This window comes from Erinaceus europaeus, chromosome 4, assembly GCF_950295315.1.
Source record: "Erinaceus europaeus chromosome 4, mEriEur2.1, whole genome shotgun sequence".
Classification (NCBI taxonomy): domain Eukaryota; kingdom Metazoa; phylum Chordata; class Mammalia; order Eulipotyphla; family Erinaceidae; genus Erinaceus; species Erinaceus europaeus.
This window is the reverse complement of record NC_080165.1, coordinates 122,566,375-122,583,908: the sequence shown is the minus strand read 5'-3', so window position 1 is coordinate 122,583,908 and position 17,534 is coordinate 122,566,375. Positions and strand designations below refer to the sequence as shown.

Below are 17,534 nucleotides of genomic sequence, written 5' to 3'. Positions count from 1 at the left end.
TAGAGTTATCAGTTACTTGCTTTTATTTTTCTATTTTGAAACATTCCCAATACCTATACATTTTGCTTATCAGTTCTGTACTGAAAATACTTGAACTAGATGTATATATAATTCACCAACTTTGTGTTTAGTAAATTACCACAGTTTTTGTATGATAAGTATCTAGGATGGCAATCATGAGATAATTAAATTCTGAAATTAAAGTATTAAAGTGATAAAAAAGAAGTATCTCAGTTTGAGAGTTTGCTTATTATATACAGTTATATGTAGAATACATGCAGCTGAGTTCTGACCTCTGAACTTAAGACCTAACTCCAACATTTTTCAATTTATTTACATTTTTAAGTACCAAATAAATCGCTTTCTACTTATTTGATTTTATTCATCTGAAATATGAGCACTGAACTTTAGTGTCGTGGAAAATGTTAGTTGATACAACATAACCAAATTTCATTTACCTATCAATTTATTCACATATTCATTGACTATATATATATATATAAGTATAAATATATATTTTTGGAGGGGGTATCTGCCCACTTATCGATCGATTTGTACATAGAACACAAATATTGATCATGTTTGAGATGATCAGGTTAAAGAATAGATAAAATACATAGTCTGTTCTCAAAAAGTAGTTTACAAGTTTATGTTAATATAAGCAATACTTCCCTTTGTTTAGTAACTTTATCAAACCCTGTCCTAAGTATTGTCAGGTACAGGGCCAGAGAGGTAACCTTCTGTCTAGGGCATGTGCCTTGCTAAGTATTTAATACATGCTCCAGATTTAATCCCCAACATTCCTGTCTTGCTTTGTTTCTCTATCTCAATGCAAAGGTAATTTGGGTCACTGAAATCATGTATATATGAACCCATAACTCTGGAAAAAAGTTTCCAAGGTTTATTCATATTGCAACATGTTCCAACATTGCATTTTGTTCTTGTCCAGTAGTTTTCCATCATATGAATATATTACTTTTTGTTTATTCATCCATCTGTTGAGAGATTTTGTCAGATTTTCTATTTTGCCTCCTATGACCATTAACATTAGTGTATAAATATTTTAAGTACCTTAAAGTGCCTTTAATTCAGATGGATAGAAAACTAGTAAATATTGAGCTGGTGGAAAAGTTATCATGCTTTTTTGCATAGAAAAATAGAGCATGACTTTTCCAAAAACTGATTATTTTTCTATTTATGGTCTCGTATGAAGTTAAACATATTTCAATCCATTGTCAATTGAGTACAGTTATTGATGTCACAATAAAAATAAAAGATTTAGAAAGGGGGGAGCAGTAGAAGCAGGTTCAAAGTCTAAGTTTAGTCCCTCAGGTAGCACAAGATGGCAGTTTGGTGAAGGATAAGATGTACTGACAGCTATCTTGGAGAAATGTGAAAATCTATGATAATGACAATAATCATAGAAAATAATATTCTCTCAATACAGTTATACTGAACTTAAAACACTTATTGCTAAAAAGATTACAGTTTGATTAAGGTTGCCACTTAATTACATTTACTTTGTTTTGTTATCTCGCTTGATTAAATCTAGATTTCTTAGCTCTGTTCTGTGAAACTCTTAACAAAATTCTACAACCATTCTTGAGATAATACACTAAAATGCAAGTCATTTATTTGTCTGCATAGTATGAGAATGGAGACCTACCAGTCATCTTTAAGTAATAGTAATTTATATGTCAATGACACCATTTAATCCTGTGCTCTCTAAAAGTGTTTGAATGCATTAGAATGGCAAAGAACTAGATTCAGTGATATAAATAATATTTCTTGGACTCATTTTTCACTTTTAATACTGTATTTCAAGTCGATGATATGCTTATAGTATGCTTAGCATGTGCTATTTTTTAATTTTTTTAAGTTCAAAAAAGAGGCATTAACAAAACCATAGGATAAGAGGGGTATAACTCCACACAATTCCCACCACCAGATCTCTGTATCCCATCCCCTCCCCTGATAGCTTTCCTATTCTTTATCCCTCTGGGAGTATGGACCCAAGGTCATTGTGGGATGCAGAAGGTGGAAGGTTTGACTTCTGTAATTGCTTCTCTGATGAACATAGGCGTTGACTGGTTAATCCAAAACTCCCAGCCTGCCTCTCTCTTTCCATAGTAGGGTGGGGCTCTGGGGAAGCAGAGATCTAGGTCATATTTGTGGGGTCGTCTGTCCAGGGAAGTCTGGTCAGCATCATGCTGCCATCTGGAACCTGGTTTCTTGAAAGAGAGTTAACATGCAAATCCAGACAAATTGTTGAACAATTATGGACCTAAAGGCTGGAATAGTGCAGGTGAAATGTTGGGGGGTACTCACTGCAGACTACTGTGTACTTTTGCTTTCAGGTATATATTTTGCCCTAGTTTATGGATATGTGTGAACATATACTCTATCTCATGGACCTAGTCTATATTTAGGTTTTGGGACTTTGTTAGAAAGTGAACCACCTATAATGGAATTAGAGAATGCTATGAAAGGAAATGTCTCACTGATTAATGAAGCTAAAGGGTTGTCATTCCACACCTGAAGTCTCTGGACACAGTCTGAAATGAAGCATGCTGAGGTGGTACTCCTTGCTTTGATTAGGTTGGGATCGTCGGATGCAATATTATAAATCAAGAATATTTCTCTTTAATTATATATTTACTTTTTATTTTTAAATGCAATATAATTCAACAAGAATTTATGGCAGGTGAAATGCTAGAGCAACATAGTGGTGTTACCTAGAGCAACATTACATTAGTAATGTTACATTAGTATAGGATGTTGATTTTTTTTTTTCATTTTGAGAATTTAATATGAATTGGAAAACTGACCTCTCCTCACCCCTTTCCCAGTGTCTTTCTTTGATACAATACACTTTGTCCAGTCTAAGTTTCACTTTGTTTCTTCCTTCCCTTTCTCCATGTATTATATCCTGCTTATAAGTTTATGAGATCATTTGATATTTGTCCTCTTTTTGGTTTATCTTGCTTAACATGACTTATTTTTTATTTTTATTTATTTATTTAAGAAAGGAGACATTAACAAAATCATAGGGTGGGGGGGTACAACTCCACACAATTCCCACCACCCAATCTGCCTATCCCATCCCCTCCCCAATAGCTTTCCCATTCTCTATCCCTCTGGGAGCATGGACCCAGGGTCATTGTGGGTTGCAGAAGGTAGGAGGTCTGGCTTCTGTAATTGCTTCCCCGCTGAACATGGACGTTGACTGGTCGGTCCATACTCCCAGTCTGCCTCTCTCTTTCCCTAGTAGGGTGAGTCTCTGGGGAAGCGGAGCTCCAGGACACATTGGTGGGGTCTTCAGTCCAGGGAAGCCTGGCCAGCATCCTGATGGCATCTGGAACCTGGTAGCTGAAAAGAGAGTTAACATACAAAGTCAAACAAATTCTTGAAGAATCATGGACCCAAAGGTTGGAATAGTGGAGATGAAGTATTGGGGGGTACTCACTGCAAACTCTAGTGTACTACTGCTTTCAGGTATATATTTGCCCTGGTTTATGGATACCTGTGAACATATGCTCTGTCTCCTGGAACCTGGTCTATATCTAGGTTTTGGGACTTTGTTAGGAAGTAAACCACCTGGGATGGTATTAGAGAATACTGTGAAAGGAAAGGTCTCACCCAAATGCTGAAGCTGAAGGGTTGTCGTTCCACACCTGAAGTCTCTGGACACAGTCTGAAGTGAAGCATGCTGGGGTGGCACTCCTTGCATTGATTAGGTTGCAATCAGCGGATGCAATATTATTTGATAAGAATTGGGAGAAGCATACGGGAAAGTGGGCCCTACCCTAGGGTCCCAGGACTGGGGGAAGTTTAGGCTCTATAGTGGAAATGTGAGGTTCCTGCTGTCTTAGGGTTCAAGAAGACAATGGATAGTTACTGTTATCATCACATTATTTGGTAATTGGGTTAACTTTGAAAAGTCCCTTTGTTAGACATACAATCAATTTTCCCCCTATCATATTAATTAGTGATTTATATGACTACAATTTAATAGGTGTGTACATAAACACCATTCCCATCACCAAACATGACTTATTTTTTAAAATTTATTATCTTTATTTATTGGATAGAAACAGCCATAAATTGAGAGCGTAAGGGGAGAGAGAAAGATACACCTGCAACACTGCTTCACCCACTTGTAAAGCTTCCTCCCTACAGGTGGGGACCAGGGGCTTAAAACCAAGTCCTTGCACATTGTAACATGTGCGCTCAACCAGTTACACTACCATCAGGCCCCTAACATGGTATCTTCAAGTTTCATTGAAGGTGGCGCAAAGGAAACGGCTTTATCATTTTTAACAGCTGAGAAGTATTTCATAGCATATACAAACCAAAAACTTTTAGCCACTCTTCTAATGTTGGACACTTGGGTTACTTCCAGTTTCTGGAAATTACAAATTATGCTTCTATGAACATAGATATACATAGATCTCTTATGATAGGTGTTTCTATTTCCTTTGGGTTAATCCGAAAGAGTGGAATTGCTAGGTCAATATCTAGTGTGCTAAAAGTCTTCAGATTGCTTTCCACAATGGTTGTACCATTTTACACTCCCATTAACAGTACAGTAGTGTCCCTTTCCCCACATGCTCTCAAACGTATGTTGTTTCCATCCTTTCTGATATATGACATTATCACAGGTGAAATGTGGTATCTCATCATTGTCTTTATTTGCATTTCTCTGATGATAATTGACTTTAAGCACTTTCTTTTTTTTAAACTTTTTATTTATAAAAAGGAAACATTGACAAAACCATAGGATAAGAGGGGTACATCTTTGCACAATTCCCACCACCAGAAGTCTGTATCCCATCCCCTCCCTTGATAGCTTTCCTATACTTTAACCCTCTGGGAGTAATGACCCAAGATCATGGTGGGATGCAGAAGGTTGAAGGTCTGGCTTCTGTAATTGCTTCTCCACTGAACATGGGCATTGAGAGGTCAATGCATACTCCCAGCCTGCCTCTCTCTTTCCCTAGTGGGGAAGGGCTCTGGGGAAGCAGAGCTCCAGGACACATTGGTGGGGTTGACTGTCCAGGGAAGTCTGGTCGGCATCATGCTAGCATCTGGAACCTGGTGGTTGAAAAGAGTTAAGCACTTTCTGTATACCTCTTAGCCTTCTGGATCTCTTCCTCAGTGAAATTTCTGTCCATGCCCTGGCCCCATTTTCTTTTTCTTCTTTCTTTTTTAAGTGATTCAGTAATGGTGGACAAGATTGTGGGATAAAAGGGCAACAATTCGACACAATTACCACCACTAGAGTTTCATACCCTGTCCCCTCCAATAATAGATACTTCCTATGCCTTATTCCTCTGGGAGTATGGACCAAAGATCTTTATGGGGTGCAGATGGTGGGAGGTCTGGCTTCTTTATCCATTAGACATGGGCATTGACAGGTCAATCCAACACCTCCCCCCCCTGACTGTTTCTGTCTTTCCCTAGTATGGTAAGCCTCTGGGGAGGTGGGGTTCTAGGACTTGTTGATGTCGGCTGCTCAGGGAAGTCAAGTTGACGTCATGGTAGCATCTTCAACTTGGTAGCTGAAAAGCCTTAAGATATGAAGCAGAACAAACTGTTTAATAATCAGGAACCTAAAGGTAAGAGTATAGGAGATGAGATTTGGAGTCTTAACGTTGCAAGAAACTAGGAAGTCTACTATGTATATTCCATTGGGCCCTTGACTTTACTAATTTTTGCCTGAGCCTGATGGCTAACATGCAGGTGGGCTAAAAGTATTGTCTAGAAAGATGGTGTCAGAGATGGGAATGGGACTAAAAAGGTGGATCAGGGCAGAGAGTAGCCTGAAAATATGGGAAAAGTATATAATACCACTAACTTTAATTCCCATCGATATGATCTAGTGCCCATGTCTTTTTCCACATGAGTTGCGCAACATCCCTGCCTGTCTGAACTCACATTTCATGGTCAAAACTAGGAACATTCTAGACTACTCTCATTTTAGGATCGGTCTTCCTCCAGTGGTGCAGTATGTTTACCCAGCCTCCCTTCAGGTAGTGGGGCAATTTCTACCAACTGTTGTTCTTTTTTAGGGCAGGATCCTGTAGAGGCCCACATGAGGGTTTATAATGTTTCTGATGGAGATGACCAGTGATGGTTTCGAGAGGGATTGCTTGTTCCTTGCTGAACTCTTTATGTAATTTGGTTAGTAGCCCTTTGTCTGATGCATGTTGTGTAAAGATCTTCTCCTGTGCTGTAGGGTGTCTTTCTTTTGTATGATGATACCGTTTGTTGTGCAGAAGCTTTTCAGTTTGATGTAGTCCCATTGGTTTATGTTTGCTTTTGATTTCTTTGCTGTTGAATTTGAATCCTTGAAGACTGTTTTGAAGCATAGGTTATGAAGTGTCCTGCCAATGTTTTCTTCTATGTATTTGATAATTCCTGCCCTAGTATCCATGTCCTTGACCCACTTAGATTTGATTTTCATTCTAGGTGTTATGTGATGGTTCAGTTCCATCTGCCTCTATGTTTTAATCTGATTTTCCCAACACCATTTTCTAAAGAGACTTTCCTTTAGCCATATATAATGGTTTGGGCTCCTTTGTTTAAAAGTAGTTGGCCATAGATTTTGGGTCTTATATCTGAATCTTCAATTTTATTCCTAGTCTGAGTATTTTGGTTCCAATAACAGACAGTTTTGATTATAATAGCTCTGTAGTATAGCTTGAGGTCAGACAGTGTAATACCTCGAGTTTTGTTCCACTTTTTCAAGATTGCTTTGGCAATCCTGAAGATTTTTTGGTTCTTGATAAATTTTGTAACTTTTGTTCTATTTCTGTAAAGATATTTGTTGGTGATTGCTTTGAATCTATATATAACTCTGGGTAGGATGCTCATTTTGGTAATATTAATTATTCCAACCCATGAATATGGGATATCTTTCCATTTCTTTGTGTCTCTTTCTATTTCTTTGAAGAGTGACTCATAATTTTCAGTGTATAAGTCCTTAACTTCCTTTGTTAGCTTGATTCCCAGATATTTGATTATAGTTGCTCCTATAAAAAGAAAAGTGATTTCTGTGTATTTTCTTCTTCTAATTTACTGTTTACATAAAGGAATGCCATTGATTTTTGTATATTAATTTTATAACCTGCCACTTTACTGTATTGTTCAATAATATCCAGGAGTTTTCTACTAGACTCTTTAAAATTTTGCATATATACATTCATATCATCTGCAGTTAGGAACAGTTTAACTTCTCTTCCTATCTGTATCCCTTTGATTCTTTTCTATTGTCTGATTGCTATGTCATAGACTCTCAAGACATTGTTGAATCACAATGGTGATAATAGGCAGCCCTGCTTTGTACCTGACTGAAGAGGAAAAGCTTTCAATTTCTCATCATTTAGTATGATGTTGGCTATTGATTTGCTATATATTGTAAGTCAAGAATATTTTATTATTTAATGAAGCTTATGATGTATGGACTATTTCTATTATATACATGTAAGCATTGAGACTTATATGAAATATTATTATAGAGCAATAAATTTCAGAGACAGGATATAAATTCTTTTTTTTTGATTCTTTAGTTTGTGTCCTTGACAATGAAACTGAAGATATATTATTTCATCAGTAACATTTATGAAAATTGTGAATGCATAAAAATTGAATTAACTTCAGAAGGAAATGCACACATGCATAACATTATACATAAACTACTTATGTAACAACATTTTTTCAATTTGACTAGACCAGCTTTTCCCTAAAATAATGAGTGAAACCAAGTCAGTATCTTAAAATTACCAGATGGTGCAGAAGTAACACGTGAACCCCATGGATAAAGAGAAGAATGAACTTAATTTAGGTCTCCCAAATTAAAGAAAAAGAAAATAGTTCCAATAAGCATCTGAGAAAGTGGCACTTTTACTTACTAACAATACAAATTTATTTTTTAGCAACAGTTAAAAAACTGTTAAGAAACAGTCTTTATGTGTCTTCCTTCTTTTCTTTCAGATCATAGCCTGGACAGATTTTTGATTAATACTGATTGCCTCTTCTAATTTAAATGTTAAAATAAATTAATAATGTCTTTGTTTTCTTTCTTAAAAATCTCTACAACTACATGATTTTATGTGCTCCTTGAGCAATTAATAAAATGCATAGTCAAAAAATAAGAAATGAGCAAAGTGTCCTAATATCTTTTTACTTCTGATAGTACTGGTGATTGTGAGCAAATTTAACTGGAAGGCTTTAATCTGAAGAGTAACTATATGTTTGACTTAAGTCTATTAATTTCTTTATTTCTCAGCATAGGTAATTTGCTTATATTCCTAGCATCATAGTTTTCATACTGAATGATACAATAGTTGTTTACTTACTTTTATATTTTCTAGTTGAAGTTTTAACTTTCATTTTTGTTTACATAGTTTTTCTATCTATTCCAGGTTGAGCTCTGTTGATCTTGAATATGCTGTCCCCTATCCAACTGATGGAAGCATTGCATCAGCCATGGAAGTTTGTCAGTGTCCACCCGGCTATGCTGGATCTTCTTGTGAAGTATGTTTTTTATAGTATATCCTCAGTGTATTCTAAAGAGTTCAGTTTTCCCATCAGTGATTACACTTATAAATGATAGTGTACTACCTACTGAAGAAATTTGAATACCTGCCCCAAACTCATGGCTTTCAGAATACTACATATAGAATGTTTTGAAACTAAGTTTTTTTCTGGGTATTTACCTTATTGTAGCTATATATACATGTGTGTGTGTGTGTGTGTGTGTGTGTGTGTGTGTGTGTGTGTGTATAATGCTTCTGAAAATACTTGTCCCACATATGCCTAATTGGTATAGTAGGATGGATGATGGTAGAAATATATACTGCTTCAAAACATTCCCCTTCATCTATGACTCGTGACTTACTTACTAGGAATTTAGTGCTCACTTCTTTTTAACTTTTCTTCCATTTTTAAATCCCATGTATAACATTGTTTTCTTACTTTATTCCTAAGAACATCAAGTCATATTTATCTGAGTATAGCATTTAAAAGACAGAAATAGTTGAGCACACACAGTACCATGAATAGGGAGACAGGCTTAAGCTCCCACTCTCTCTATCTGGAGGAAAGGGGGTTCTTCTATTTCCCTCTCAGCTTTCCCTTTCCCTCTCAATTTCTCTCCGTCTTATCTAATAGAGGAAGGGGAAAAAAAAAACAGAAAGGAAGGAGAAGAAGAGAGAAGAAAAGAAAAAAGAAGAAAAGAAAAGAGATAAGAAAAATGCCCACTGGGAGTGGTGGATTTGTCTTCCAGACACTGGGCTCCAGCAATAATCCTGGTGGCAAAAAAGAAAACAACAACAAAAATATATGTAATAAATACCTTGACCTAGAAAATTCCATACTGCCGGGAGTTGGGCCATAGCACAGCGGGTTAAGTGCAAGTGGCGTAAAGATCAAGGACCTGGTTTGAGCCCCTGGCTCCCCACCTGCAGGGGAGTCGCTTCACAGGCAGTGAAGCAGGTCTGCGGGTGTCTATCTTTCTTTCCCCCTCTGTCTTCCCCTCTTCTCTCCATTTCTCTCTGTCCTATCCAACAACAATGAAATCAATAACAACAAAAATAACTACAACAATAAAACAACAAGGGCAACAAAAGGGAATAAATAAATATTTTTTTAAAAAGAAAAGAAAATTCCATATTTCCATACAACTTTTTGATTTGTTTAGCACCTAAACTGTGAGATATTTATTGTTGTCTCGGTATTCTCGACGTAGTATGATCAGAGTTTCTTACTTTATACCACAATATGTCATTATCAGATAAAAAATTCTTTACTTTCATTAGGAGTTTGAAAATTGATTGTAACCACACCAAAAAATGTAAACATCATTTCCCTGATAGAAAGCATGGCTTGCAGATAAATAGAATATTTAATTCCTTAAAAGAAAATAGTGCCTTTAAGGAATCATTTGAGTGTACCAAGATGATCCACTTCAGTGCACTACCCCATTATACCATTTATAGAAGTACTCCAGGCATTGCTTTGTCAGTTCTCTTGTACTTTAAAATAATGTATGCTTCCAGAGGATGTACAGGTACTTAGAGTCATATTTCTGAAAAATATTTTTTCTCCTCTGGGTTCATGTTTACCTGCATACACACACACACACACACACACACACACACACACACACACACACACACACAACTAAATGGAATTTATTGAAGTACTTTTCTTACTAAAATCCATGCAGACAAGAGAGAAATAATCATGGGAATGATTTAAATCTGTCAATCCAATTTGATTTCACATATAAAATACATGCCATATTTAATGAAACATATTCTTTTATTAGAACTCTAGCAGTTTTCATTTAAAAGCAGAAAGTTGCATTGGGGCCTTTAGATGACTATTTAAAATGGAATAATAAGCACATTGAATCTATTTTTGTTTTAATGCTTTTTACTCACAATAGGTATTCTCAGTATTCTTTATCTTTTATACAAGTTCCAAATACTTACTGAGTATAAAAACTCCCTGCTTATCAGAAATAACTAACTGTCCATGCTTTACTTTTTCATTTAAAAATTATTTCTTGATAGGCTTTGCTAAACACAGCATTGAATATTGAAAGAATTAAGAAGATTACAGCATAATCCCTGCCCTTCAAGAGCTATTTATGTAGATAAGAAACACCTATAAAAACTAGATCATAGCACTACATAATTAAACAATTAGCACTGCAGAACATAAGTACAATAATAATCATTCAAAGTCGTAATTCCAGAAATATTAGAGAATATGTTCCTAATTTTTAAAAACAAATCCTCATCCTCATATGCTAAATAATGGTAACAGCTATATATTGAGAGGTATATGAGTGTGGAATTTTAGAATAAAAACACAGAAGACAGATAAAATTTTCCTATACCTATTACATGCTTCTTTGGTAAATCACATTATTTGAAGTTCATGAGAAAACTTGATTTTGGAGCAGCTCTGATGTTCCTACATTTCTTTTTGTTTTTTTCCAACTCATATTATTGGACAGATAACAGTAGACAGGTCAGTTATTGATATATGAATATAGTTCCTTACCTCCCTGTGATAGTCATTTGCACAACACTTCTACCATTAACCCAAGTCTCTCTTCACCCTCCTGTTCTGGGTATCTGACACCCTCTCATAACTCCCAGTAGTCCAGAATCTTGTGTTTCTTTGACTTCTTTTCCTCTACTCTCTCATAATTTCTTATTTTCTTTATAAACATTTTCAGTACTGGGCTATTTTATGCATTACTGATTTCATTTTGTTGTTGTTCACAAGTCAAAATGTCTTTCTAACCACTGCCCCCTTAAAAGTTGAGTAAAGTCAAAGACTGTAAGGGCCTTAATTCTAGTTTGCCTCAAATAGAGCAAGTGACTCCATTACAAAATTATTATTTGATTGAAAGGATAATTGAAGATGTGGAAGAAAAGTGGAATACAAAAAAAGATTTTAGTCAAATGCCAGTTTATTCCATATATGAAAATAATATTAACCACCTGATATAAATGCTCATACTTTGCTAAAAAGTATTGATAACTATGAATTTTAAGACAGTCACAACATTAGACATCAGTGATGGGTGGACAATATAGCCCCTGCTTGATAGGAATTACATTTAGTGGCAAGCTAGTGTATCAGAATGTAGATTTAAATAAGTTTAATCATTACTATGGAGAAAATAAGGTGTCTTGGTATAGGTAATGAGAATAGGTATAGGGAGATCAGATGGGAAGGACTATGAAAAGCTTTCATAAAGTATACTGGAAAAGAATAAGTAAGGTAATAGCATCTAAAATGAGGAATGGAAAGTTATAAACTAGTAAAAAAAATATATCAGCGAGGATGTAAAATGAATATTGGAGTCTGCGAGGATCCCAACTGGACAAGAATGGTGGAGGTTAGTAAGTAGAGCAGAGAATAACGTGATGAGAATGTAGAAGACCGACATTAGTAGTTATGCACACGCCATAACTATTTGAGTGGATTTTGTTTGTTTGTTTGTTTTGTGCCACTAGTTTCTCACTGGGACTTAATGCTAGCATTAAGAATTCACGGGCTGTGAGTCGGGTTAAGCGCAGGTGGCGCCAAGCACAAGGACTGGCTCAAGGATACCAGTTTGAGCCAGCTCCCCACCTGCAGAGGAGTCGCTTCACAGGCGGTGAAGCAGGTCTGCAGGTGTCTGTCTTTCTCTCCCCTTCTCTGTCTTCCCCTCCTCTCTCCATTTCTCTCTGTCCTATCAAACAACAATGACATCAATAACAACAACAATAACTACAACAATAATAATAATAATAATAGAAAGCATCCACTGCTCCCAGGGGCCAGGCGGTGGCAAACTTGGTTAATCACACACATTAAGAATCCACTGCTCCCAGCAGCTATTTTTTCTTGCTTTTTTATTTGATAGGACAGAGAGAAATTGAGGGGTGGGGTGGGTAAGAGAGAGGGGAGACGAGAAGGACACCTCAAGACTTGCTTCACCCCCCACTGCAGATGGGTGACGGGGGCTCAAACCTTGGCCCTTGCACATGGTAACCTGCGTACTCAATGGGGTGAGCCAGTGCACAGACCTCTGAGATACTTTTTTTTTTTTTTTTTAAGGACAGTGGAGCTTAAGGAACATCATTAGAAGATATTAAGATGTATCATGTAATGGCCTGGGTTGTAGTTTTTGAAAAAAATACAGCATAGAACTTAACTGGAGGAGGTCAAGAATGGTAGGAAAGAGAATGATTAATGAGTTACTATGGAGAACAGAGAACATAGTGATGATAAGGAATTATTTATGTTAGGATAATGACAATACGTAGAGAAATCCATATATATATATTTACTGGAAGACAACAAAAGAAGGGAGTATTGAAAGAAATATTTCTTAAATAATGAGAATTATTCATGAATTATTAGCATGGATACTTAGATGTAGTTTCATTTGATAGGGAAACTGGTAATGGAATAGTTTTGGGGAAAGGAAATCAACAGTACATTTTAGAATTGTTAAGTTTGGGAAAAAAAACCTGAAATATACAGTTAGATAAAGTCTTGATCTTAGAAAATCTGTCCAGCTTAAAGTTGTGTATTTGGAAATCATCATCAGCTCTGCTAAAAAGAATAAAATTGCGTGGAAGAGGCTGCAAGGAAAAGAGAAAGATAAACAAAGCAAGGCAATAGGAGCTCCTATTGTTAAGATGTATGTAAAAGCAGGGGAGAAAAAAAGGGGAGAAATGTGTGATATGTGATGTCATGGAAGTTAAGAGAAGAGGTTCTTTGAGGGGAGAAGAAACAAACATGTCTAATGTTGGCGAGACGTCAGATAAAATGTAATTTTAAAATTATCCCATATATTTGCATATCAATCAATATTAAATTACTTACTAATCAATATCAAATTATTTGAAATTATAAACCGGATCTATGGTGAGACTGGCCAGTGGCATAGCACAGATTAGAGTGGAATAGAGGATAAAGGGAAAGTGAGGAAGAAAAGATACGTTTTACTGAAAAAGAGTAATATATAAATAATTGGAATGCCCTGGGATGATAAGAAAGTAATTTTTATCATTTTTGTTGCTTCTGTTAATTTTTGATGAAGATATTAGATCATGTGTTTAAGCTGATAATTATGATTCAATGAACACTTTATATAGTAATATAGTGATATATTATATATATAGTGATAGTGATATAGTGATAGTAATATATAGTGATAGTAATATATAGTGATAGTAGAATACATAAAGGAGATATTGGGAAGAGAAAAGATAATGGAATAAAGATTAAAAGTATAGTAGTATTCCTTTGAAAGGAAAAAAAAATCTGCTTACCATACCCTTTAGAGATAGAAGGGAACTTGACAAATGAAGACATACTTCATACAAGCTTATCAACTTGATAGTGGAAAAATGACTTCTACTGTTTTCAGTTTTCCTCTCTGGTTAATGAGTGAATTAATGCTGAAGTGAAAAGGGTAAGGAATTGAGAAATTTGAAGAAAGATATTATTTCAAAAACACACTTATAAAGTATTTTAAAGGCTTGTGACTGATAGCTACATAAAAAAAGATAAATCAGTGATTTTCCTATTACCAAAAAACTTAATTTCTGCTATACAGCTTCCTCCATTTTTAGAAATACGTATTACAAAACTTCTATAACAAATCTAGGTTGACAAGAATGACAGTGGAGAAAACACTATAAAGGGGTCAAAAATTAATTTTTTTGTACATTGTTTCTGCATTTGCCCAAGCAAGAGGAAAAAAAAATTCTTTTCAGATGTGAAATATCAGTACATCTATTTTACCTGTTCATTATTGATGTTCAAATTTAAGAGATCTTATGTCCTAAAGCCCCTGGGACATTTCCAACAATACACATTTCTATACACTCTATTTCTTTGGTGGTTTCTATTTTGTTTTGGTTTACAACTGGAAAAAAGATCTTGTTGTTTTTATTGTATGCTGTATTTATCCATCTAGACATATAGGAAACGACTCACTAAATGTAATTTTAATGAGACATCCTAAATTTCTACACTTAGCAATTATTAACTCCCCTTTATTTCTTTTTATCTCATCCACTTTTTTTTTTATTATTGCCACTAGAATTATTGTTGGGACTAGGTGTCTGCACAATGAATCCACTACTCCTGACAGCCAATTTTTTTTATTTGTTAGGACAGAAAGAAGGAGAGGGAGATACAGAAGGGGAGAAATAGAGAGACACCTGTAGTACTTGCTTCACTACTTGTGAAGCTTCCCCTTTGCAGGTGGGAAGCAGGGGCTCGAACCATTGCCCTTGTGCATGGCAACATGTTTGCTTAACTGGGTGTGCCACCACTTGGCCAACTATTCCATCCACTTTGTAGTATGCCTCACAGAGGGAAAACTGTTGGAGTCGGGCGGTAGCTCTGTGGGTTAAGGGCAGGTGGCACAAAGCGCAAGGACTGGAAGGATCCTGGTTCGAGCCCCCCCCCCCACCTGTAGGGGGGTCGCTTCACAGGCAGTGAAACAGGTCTATAGGTGTCTATCTTTCTCTCCTCTTCTCTGTCTTCCCCTCCTCTTTCCACTTCTCTCTGTCCTATCCAACAACGACAACAACAGTAATAACTATAGCAATAAGACAACAATGGCAACGAAAGGAAATAAATAAATAAATTGTAAAAAAAAAAGATAAAAAAGACAGGAAAAATAATTAACCATAGCATTAAATTTAGAGCCTCCATTACACATATGTATCCTAAGATCCAAATATCCTTTCTTGACCATAATTTGTGTGTATATAATAAAATATTTTACACTTCAAATATAAAATGGTGAATATAAATAAAACTCCAGGACCATAATGCCACACATTTAAAATATTCAGACTGTGTAGTAAATAAATAATAAGCTATTTTGTTTAATTTTGAGAATGTATAGTAGGATGGAAGAAATTAAAAATGAAATATATGAATTATATGTGTGTGTGATCAAATGGGAGCGGGACTTTTCCTCTAAATTAATGCAAAGTTTTCAAAAAGTGCAGAAGTTAAAGGCAGATTGTTTGTGAAAGGGGGCACATATTCTTTGGTATGACATCAAGTGCTTTTTTGGCTAAGGTACTCTAACGTGTGCTTTTATATTGACTCCTTTTACCACTTTTCCTTTTATTTTTCTGTCTGTGCTTTTTTACTTGACTATCACATTTCATTTCTTTATATCTCTGCTTTATTTTACCATTTCAGAAGAAACACCAGACTAATGCTTCCTCTTATCTCATACCTGCCAATAACACTAAGGTCAGTACAAAGTCCCACTGTCAGGAGAAATAGCTCTGTAGCAATGTTTCAATAAAAACAATACTTTGACAAGCACATTTGCTGAGTTTGATACCCATTTTCCTTTATGAAGATAACAAAGACAAAACCAAACTTTCAAAAGATTTCTGAGTTTGACTTAAATCCTATCTTTCTTTTAGTCTTGTTGGCCTAGATATAGAAGAATCAATGGCACAATTTTTGGTGGCATCTGTGAACCATGTCAATGTTTTGGCCATGCAGAATCTTGCGATGACATCACTGGAGAATGTTTGGTAAGTGTTTTTCCATTTGTGGATGCTGATTGACAAGGCTGAAATCAGTCCCCTAGGTACTGAAGTTCAATTACTTCCTTTGGGAGATTAGATGGCTTGTGTCAAAACCTGATTTGACAAAGTTCTTCAAGCTAAAAACAGATTTGGAAGCTGAGAATTCTTTCAGTTATGATCCAAAAAGAATTAGACAAATGGGAGTAGGTAGCATAATGGTTCTGCAAAAAGACTCTTATGCCTGAGGCTCCAATTCTAGTCCCCTACCCCACCATATGCCAGAGCTGAGCAGTGCTCTGGTAAAAAAATAAATAGGAAAAAGAAAGAATTAGTATTTATTTATATTAGTTTAATAAATGACTAGGATTGAAATAACATATAACTAACAACTGAGATATATTTATTTCTACAATGAATATATATGATTTTAATTTTTTGCATATTTTAATTTTAAAGTCATATTTAACTAAATATTAAGTATCTATGAAGATTAAAAAATATATATGCAACTACTCACCAATACTACCTGCTACTTCTACAGTTTATACTTTTAAGCACATAATAAAAAATAAAAACTCTGAAGTACTTTCTACCCTGCTAAGAAGCCTTTGTATTGGAGAATTATCCTGAATACACCACTCTGATTAACTCAAGGGCATGCTAGTTTTATATTGTCTGACATGGCATGAAGCTTGAAACAACATTTCTCATTTCATTAGTCTTGCAGAAACACAATTTGAATCAGTGCCAATTTAGGAGGATATCATACTCTCATTTCCCTGCAGAATTTAAGGCAGGCTCTGTTATCTATATTTCTCTATGTTCTCTTACTCACCACCCTGCCCCCTTTTTTTTCCCCCTTCTACTTAAAAGCTTCTGGGAAAACTCAAGATGAAAATTCAAGGCTTTTGTTTCAGTGTAATTTGGCATTTAAGTTTATTGATGTTCTTCCTATTTTCTCTATATAAGATTTTGTTTAATTGTTTTGCAGTATAAAACATGTTAGTCTTACTTTGTAGATCAGTAGATTTTTTTAAATGACATTTTATGATAGAATAACTAAGTGATTTTCATTTTAATTATACTATAAGTCTTTTAAAATGTACCTTGGGAAAAAATACTGTGTTACCTTTCAATACTTTACCAGCATACAATTGGAATCGTACCCAAAGCTGATGTGAATTTGCATTGTTTAAACCATAAAAATAGATATATCATGATAACAAACTTAGACTACTCCCAGTAGTCATTTGGATGTTCTATTGGTTATTTGGTTCTATAAAATTTCACTTCCCTGGGCAGACGACCCCACCAATGTGTCCTGGAGCTCCGCTTCCCCAGAGCTCTGCCCCACTAGGGAAAGAGAGAGAGAACTGGGAGTATGGATCGACACTGCCAACATCCATGTTCATCTGGGAAGCAATTACAGAAGCCAAACCTTCTACC

At 35.5% G+C, this 17,534-nt stretch overlaps 1 protein-coding gene across 1 annotated transcript in view; it reads left to right on the top strand.

Annotated features, from left to right (window-relative positions):
* Nucleotides 1–17,534, top strand: part of LAMA2 (laminin subunit alpha 2) — a 711,163-nt gene that overhangs the window by 413,384 nt on the left and 280,245 nt on the right. The window contains exons 15-16 of the mRNA XM_060190486.1: nt 8,427–8,538; nt 15,981–16,094. Coding sequence (XP_060046469.1) covers nt 8,427–8,538; nt 15,981–16,094 — 226 coding nt within the window. The remainder of the gene's footprint in view (nt 1–8,426; nt 8,539–15,980; nt 16,095–17,534) is intronic.